The following is a 7,513-nucleotide window of genomic DNA, read 5'->3' as shown; positions in this document are numbered from 1 at the left end:
TTCAATCGCCAGCCTTCTGGTTAGCAGTCAAGTGCCTTAGGCACTATGCTACCAGAGCTCCTATCTGTGCATACAGCATCCTGCAACTGAGTGTCCTTCTGGAGGTGCAGGGGAATGGTCTTACCCAGATCCATCCCGGTGCTTTCCCTCTGCCTCCACTCCCTTAGATGGTGGGCAAGGATAGTGGCTGGTCAGCCTGAGTCTCTCGATCCCCTAGGGCCTGAGTACAGGATGCAGATATGGCTATCGCTCCACCATCCTACGACCTCCCCAGTCCTTCCTCAGGTTACCCAGCTTTTTCTGGGAACCTTCTAGTCCCTGCCTGTGAACAGGGGCTACCTCACCTGCTTTCCCAGGGCAAGAATAGAAGCACAAGTACAGAAAATAATTTAATAACAATGAATTACATTTTTTTTTTTTTTTTTTACATCCAGCCTCCTGCAAGGAGAACAAAAGAGGACTTGCCCCAAAGAGCATTTAAGGGCAGAGAGTTAAAAGCCATCAATGCCCTTTCTTGATTCTTTTAAAAGCAGCCCCAGCTAACCCCAGATGTGTACATTCTGCTCCAGATTAAACTCACTCTGCCCTCTGAAGGCCCATGCTGCGGACTGAAGAGGGATTCACAGCCCCTCTGGAGAGGTGGAAAGGGGAAGAGGCTTGCCCAGCCCTCCATGAGGGTAGCAGCAGTGTCAGGCCTAGAACCAGGTCTCCCAGATTGAGTGATTCTCCTGCAGGCAAATGGGTCATTTGAGGCCTTCGCCCGGGAAGGCCTCAAATCCAGCACAGGGCTGGGTTTTCAGCAAGTGAGGGCATTCCCAGTGAAGGAGGAGGTGGGAGGGATGAGGACTGAGGGCCTCTCCTCTGGTGCTCCCTGGGCCAAGGCAGGAACAAAGCATGGGCTTCTCAAACCTGCCCTACCCCTACACATTCTTTTCATGCTTTAAGGATTATTTTAAAATACTGAGATGGAGGGCAGGGGTCAGCTCCCAGGAAGACTGGTAAGTTCTGTGGCACTAATGAGACACCATGGGGGTGGGCGGTCCCTGAGGGGTCTGAGTGCCCCATTCCAGTGCAAGGAGGGAGGTGAGCTGGAATAAGGACTATCAGGAAAGACAGAGGTGGGCACAGGTGGATGCTGGCTGCCAACATGAGAGGGTCAGCAGAGAAGTACACTGCAGAAGGTCCTTGCCCTCTTCTCAGAGCAGAAATGCTAGAAACCTTGATGTCTTCTTCCCCCAGAGTGCAGCTCACTTAGAAATTGAGAGTCTCAGGACCCAGCAACCACCCAATAACAACTTTTTAAACTTCCGAGGTGAAGATCACATGAAAGCAAATACTCTTCTCCCAGCAGTCCTGACCCCTCACTCCCAGGGCCAAGGTCCAGTGCTCCCAGCTCGTAAGATGAGCCATTGGACCCTCTGGGGAATAAAGTATATCCCCAAGGAGGCTGGAGACCCTGGGGTGTGGGGGTCTCAGAGCTGTCACCCAGGAAGCCCCTTTCCAGGATGCTCCTCAGGGCTGTAGAGGGTAACAGAATTCTGAGCATTGATTCACAGGCCCCAGCCGGGGGTGGTGTGCCTCTCAATTCCAGGTGGTCCACGGTCTGTCCAATCATCCTTCTGGGGTCACTGCAGGGTGCAAGCTGTGCAGGGGCAAGAGGGTGGATCAGTATCAGGTCTCTGGCAAAAGAGGCAGAACCTAAGGCTAGTCCCCAGCCCCTGCCCCACCTTGGGAGAAGGATCAGACCCGAGGCCATGACTCACAGCTACGAACCGACTCCGACAGCCCCTCTTTGTCCAGGGTCTCTGCTTCCCAGTGAGACTCCCTCATCTGTGGGACATAAGGCAGCAAACAGGGTGAGAGGCACCCAGAAACAGAGACAGGAGTCCACAACAAATTGCCTTTGAGCAACAAAGAGTGTGCAGAACAGAGAGGAATGTAGAGGTCTTTGGATGGAGACTGGAGAGGTAGACACACACAAGGGGGCAATGCACAAGGGCAGGAGCAGAGCACACAAACTCTTGCTCCAGTACAGTCTCTCATGCTCCCACCTTGACCTGCTCCTTCAGGTATTCAGCTCGTGCCATGAGGTTCTGAACCTGCCAAAGAAAGACATGTCCATGGGTGAGGGAACATAGGCCTCCTTCTTAGTCCTGGAGCTCTCCAGAAACCTCTGCCCCTTTAGAACGACTTTCCCTCTGAGTCCTCTACCTGCTCCCTCTTCCAGGAAGCCTTCCTGACTGTACTAGCCCAGCAGACTTTCTGCACTGAATTGGTTCCCAGATCCTGACATTCCTATTGCCCTGATCTGAGCACCCCAGCCCTGACAAAGCACATGGAACTATCCATTTACTAAGTCTGAGAGGTTTGACTCCTAGTCCTGGAATACCCTGAGGAAGTCCACACACCAAGGGGGTCCCCACAGAGAAGCAGAATTAAAGGAAAGAGGAGGACACCCCAACCCCTTCAACCCCAGTGGGCACCTCAGTGTGAAGCAGCTCCCGCCTCCTGCCTGGGGGCTCCGCTGCAAAGAGATAGGTGTGGTTAGGGCGGGGCAGCCAGGGGCTCAGCAAACTGTAGTGCTAGAGGGGCCTCACCTGCCAGCAGCAGTAGCAACTCCCCCAGACTCTGCTGGTACAGGTCCAGGGCATCCTGCTCCCCGCCAGCTTCCTCCTCCTGCAGCCCCAGGGACAGCAAGTAGTTCAGAGTCATGACCTGGATTTCTCCCTGCCCCACCTGGACCTAGGAGATCTGATAGCGTAGTGCCTAAGGCACTTGACTGCTAACCAGAAGGCTGGCAGTTCAAATCTACCAGCCACTCCTTGGAAGGAAGGTGGGGCAATCTACTTCTGTAGTGGCGCTGCCTCAGAAACCCAGGGAGGAGTCACTATGAGTCGAGTTGATAGACTTGAACCTCTCCCACTGAGCATTACCTTGGCCATGGCAGCTGAAGCCACTTCCAGAGCAGCCAGGAGGCGTGGCTTGTCCCGGGCCATCTCTGGAACAAGGATGCAAAGGCTCAGGGTGAGAAGAATAGTCTGTCTCCTCATTTTTGGACTCTCCCCCTTAGACTAGAGAGAGGTTTGGTGGGGGCCTGGTGGGTCAGCCAGGAACCAAGGCCTACCTCTGAGCAAGTCTCGGGCACAGGTTCCCTGTCTCAGCAGGGCCTGATTAGAGGATGAGATGATGACTTTGAGCTCCTCAGCCCGGGACATGTACTGCCCCACCTGCAAGAGAGCGAGGGGCTGAGGAGGGCTGCCCTATGCCTGCTTCCCTCTACAGGCCCCACTTGCCGGCACCCACCTCTACTTCCTCCCTCTGGGTCCTTAAGCACTACTTCAAGCTGTAACCAATGTCAGGGATAAACTAAGGCTGGCCTGGTCCCCTCCCAGCTCTACATTATAGGAGAGAAAGTACAAATTCTGAAAGAGCCATTCCCCAGAGGCCTAGGATTCCTGAGATTTTCCCCCAACTTCACCCCATTTCTTCACGGGGATTCTCTCTCTCACCCACCTTTGCCTTAATTGCTTCTTTCTGTTGGGCATCTACTTCATCTGTAAAAGGTGGGATTTATATGAGGAGTCTGAGTGGGGACCCCAGCCCCACTCCAAACCTTCCAGGACTACCAAAGGCACCAAGTTCAAGTTTATCCCCTGGATGGAAAAGTGCTGGGATCCATCCCTGGCTGACCCCACCCACCCCTGCTGCATGCAGGGCTCCAGGCCTGGCCTGTGACTTACAGTGCAGGGCAGGCACTAAGAAGTCCAGAGCCTTGCAGTAAAGAGATAAGGCAGCTGCCGCATCCCCCTCCTGGTCCTTCTTCACGGCTTGCACCACCAGGGCAGTCTGGGGGACAGGTGAATCAGGAGGCATGTCCGCCGCCCACCCTACCCTGCTATATTCAACAAGAAGAAGTCCCCTGAGCCCACCCTTAGCCTGCTCACCGCTCGTGCCAGACTCTCCCTGCTGGGCATATGCTCCAGGTCTACCCAGGGATGGGCAAAGAAGTCCTGGAAGGAGATGCGGCGGCCAGGGTCCCGCTCCAGGAGCCGCTGCAGCAGGTCCCGGCAATCACGGGAGAGTGGGGGCCGCAGGGGGAGCTGCAGGGCCGGGTAACAGATCACACTGGGCTCTGGCACCTTGGCCCCTGGACTAGGGGCCTGCAGGATACCCCAGGCGTACACCTCTGATGGGTGGAGAATCTGAGACTTGAGAGGATCAATCATGGGGCAAGGTGGTGGAACCAGCAGAGAGCCAGGCCTTCTTCCCTGGGCTCCTCCTATACCTTCACTGCCCTTAGCTGTTGTATAATCTGGGGGCTCCCCAGACTGTGGACCTGGGAAGGTTGCCTGGGTCTGCTGTGCTTTCTCCCCATGGGGCCCTCACAGTTCTCTGTGGGTGAGTCCTGTGCTGGCTGTTGTGGGCTGATCTGGGTTCCTGGGACAGTCAACCTCCAGTGGCCTGGAGCCCACATTCCTGTGACAGGTGGGAGTGAGCTCTCCAACCTCAGGGCCCTGACTTCATCCATCCCCCAACAGTTACCAGGCCCACCTCGATAGCCCGGTTGCTACGGATCTTCTCTTCCAGCTCCGAGAACGACCTGGAGGCAAAGGGGGGCTGCCCAAAAAGGGCTTCTGTGGAAGGAAGGCAGAGGGGAGGTTGGAAGGGGTTAGAGTCAAGGCTGGTCTGGCCCACACTTGGGGAAGGGGCTGGACACCCCTCAGAGCTAAAGGCCCAGGGAGGTAGAGTGACAATTCTCACCAGACCCTTTAGGAATGGCCCATGGAAGCCTTGCCCAAGGACACACAGTACAGACCCTGGGGTGGGGAGCAGGGGACAGAGCTCTTACCATACAGTATGACCCCTACAGACCAGAGGTCCACACGGGCATCGTACTGCCGCTGACACACCATCTCTGGGGCCATGTAGAGGGGGGAGCCTCGGAGCACATGCTTCTCGTCCCATGGGGACATGTGCTGCGCAAAGCCGAAGTCTGCAGGCAAAAGACCAGGCACCAGGGCTCAAATCCCAGCTGCTTCCACTTGTGGCCTTTAAAGCCTCTGCCCTGAGCTCCAGCTGCAGGGCTCCACCCTCTTAAACTCCCAAGATCAATTCTACTTCCCAACCTTTGCTCATGCCATTTCTCTCGTGCTTAGCCTAGAATGCCCTCATCTTCCTCCTGGGTTGTAAATCCTACCCCTTCTGCACAGCCCCCTCAGGCACCCTTTTCCTAGGAAGCCCATCCTTATCACAGCAGCTACAAGGACAAGGCCCTGCTAGAGATTAGAATTCTCCCTCAATACCCCACCAAGTTTAGGTGATGCATGTTCTCTGGATTCTAGCCTTGAGTCAAATCTCAGTAGCCACCACTGCCCTCCCTACCCTCCAACCTCATTCCCTCCTAGCCTGCTATGAATGAATCACAGTCTGAGTTCCAGTCCTGGTAACAGACTGAGCCCTGATCCTAAAATGAGCCTTAACCCTACTCATTACACTACTAGAGTCGAGTGTGGGTGATGCCCTGGATCTCCCAGCCTGCTGTTGTTTGATGACTCAATAGAGGGCTCCATGAAACCAGGGGTGCTGATTAAACCCAGGCAGAGGGAGGTCTCTGCACAGCCCTTCTTCAAACCTTGTCCCTGCTGTTCCAGACGCAGACCTGCCAGTTTGAGGTGGGGCTTTTCCAAGGAGCTCAGCAGAATGTTCTGTGGCTTCAGATCCAGGTGAGAGATGTTCCGTTCATGCAGGAACTGCAGGGCACTAGCTGGGAAGTAGGACCCATGCAGAGAGCCAGGTCAAAGGAGTCTACTTCCCACTTGCCTCTTTCTTCCCCAGGCTTACACCTGCCTATTACAGTTCACACAACCCTGTTTCTGGCTTGGCTGGTCTACTGAATGCTTCACAAACATGCTCTAGGCTCCTGCCACTTCTAAGAGTTTGCTCCCTGCCCCCCTGTCCTCCTTCTTCCTTTCTGCCCTTTTACAAGTCTCCCCACCCCCTAGCAACCCAAAATGCCTCCCTGGATGCCCCAGCACTTTAGGATCTTGCTTTTTTCCTTGGCAAAACACTCGGATCCTTCTCACTGGGCCCTGGAATATTCTACAAGGTCTTTATATTATGTTCTACATTTGGAAGCCTGGACCACCACAGATGGGGGATCCTCCCCCTCAGTTTCCTTCACAGCATCCCTGAGCCAGGGCTGGGCACATGGGAAAGAAAGGTTCTAAATTATCCAAGCTGGGGCAGGAGACAATGCAAAGTATGCCAGGGCTCCAAGCCTGGGGTAGGAGGGGTGGGAGGGTAGAGAACATAGGAAGGCAGGTCAGGCTGAGTTCTGAGGCTTTTTACCTAATTGCTGCATGAAGACACGAGCCACCTTCTCAGGCAGAATCCTGCGGGTATGGATGAAGCGAGAAAGGTCGCCACCTGCGCAAAACTCCATGATGAGGTAGATGTTGTCACCATCCCACTGTGGTTAGAGGTAGAGAGGCAACCTGAAGAGGGTGTCCCTTCTCCAGCCCCTTTGGGGGTGGCTCCACCCCAGGCCCGCACCTGGAAGTCTTTCAGCTGTACGATGTGGGGGTGTCGAATGCCCTTGAGGATCTCAATCTCTGTCAGGAGATTTTCCACGGAGGCCTTGTTCAGACTTTTCTTGGCCACACACTTTATGGCTACCACCTCGCGGGTGTCCTTCTGGCAGGACAGGAGATTGGAAGGCTATGCCTTGAGAGGGCCAGAGCACATGCCTGGCTGGAAGGGCCCTGCTTCCCTCTGCCCCTGCCCACTCACTGGGCCCATCCACTCCAGACCTACATCCCAGTTTTCCCTTAGCCTAATAAGGCAGCCGAATTCTGGAAATCTCGGTCTCCCAACCCTGCCTGGTGTTCTCCAACTCTCTGCACCAAACCTATTTCACTCTATTCCCCACCAAGGCATGAGACTTATCGTTTTCAACAACTGTTCACTCTGCCTCTTATCTGGGTCCAGGCTTCTAGAATCTGTCTTAAACCCCTTCCAGGGCACTCATTATGCTTGTTTTGATTCGTTCTTCAGCCACGGGCACCGAAGCTCGGTCAATGTCTCCTACCCCATAAGGATCTCCACCTGCCTCTCCAGACAAAACAGGGGGTGTGCACGTGTGTTTATTTTCAAGGCCTGAGGGTGGCGGTCAGCTCCAACCTTCTCCATAGAGGGTCAGCCCGAGGCAGGGTAGGCTGCCTGCCCCTAACTGCTCTCATGCCGTCTCTAACCTCCTCCCCTTCCCACTTGGCCCTGGCTGGCCTTATTCAGGGTTTGGTGGACCGGGGGGGATTTCTTAAGGAAGTTCACCTTGTGTCCCCCAATTCCGGCCTCGCACAGGGAGCCAGCCCCTGGCAGGGCCACCCTGGCGACGCCCCGGCCCCGCACTCACCTTGGCGTAGGCCTTGTACACCGTGGCGTATGTTCCACTGCCCAGGCGCTCGGTGAGAATGAAACCATCCAGCCGCGGGGGGCCCCAGCCGGGCCCAGCCAT

The 7,513-nt window shown here is 55.3% G+C and overlaps 1 protein-coding gene across 1 annotated transcript; it reads right to left on the bottom strand.

The window, feature by feature from the left end:
* Positions 1–1,625: 1,625 nt before the first annotated feature.
* On the bottom strand, positions 1,626–7,513 carry ULK3 (unc-51 like kinase 3). The gene is made up of 16 exons (XM_007948956.2): positions 7,412–7,513; positions 6,553–6,693; positions 6,349–6,469; positions 5,660–5,764; positions 4,850–4,993; positions 4,552–4,634; positions 3,945–4,100; positions 3,741–3,846; positions 3,514–3,554; positions 3,125–3,227; positions 2,934–2,998; positions 2,598–2,676; positions 2,484–2,524; positions 2,052–2,099; positions 1,764–1,830; positions 1,626–1,642 (listed from the first exon to the last, which is right to left on the bottom strand). The coding sequence occupies exons 1-16, from the start codon at positions 7,511–7,513 to the stop codon at positions 1,626–1,628; spliced, it is 1,419 nt and encodes a 472-aa protein (XP_007947147.1).

Source organism: Orycteropus afer, unplaced genomic scaffold (assembly GCF_000298275.1).
Source record: "Orycteropus afer afer isolate SDZICR_OR568_19922 unplaced genomic scaffold, OryAfe1.0 scaffold00233, whole genome shotgun sequence".
NCBI classification, from domain to species: Eukaryota; Metazoa; Chordata; class Mammalia; order Tubulidentata; family Orycteropodidae; genus Orycteropus; species Orycteropus afer.
The sequence above is the reverse complement of the archived record's forward strand: the minus strand, read 5'-3'. Positions and strand labels throughout refer to the sequence as shown.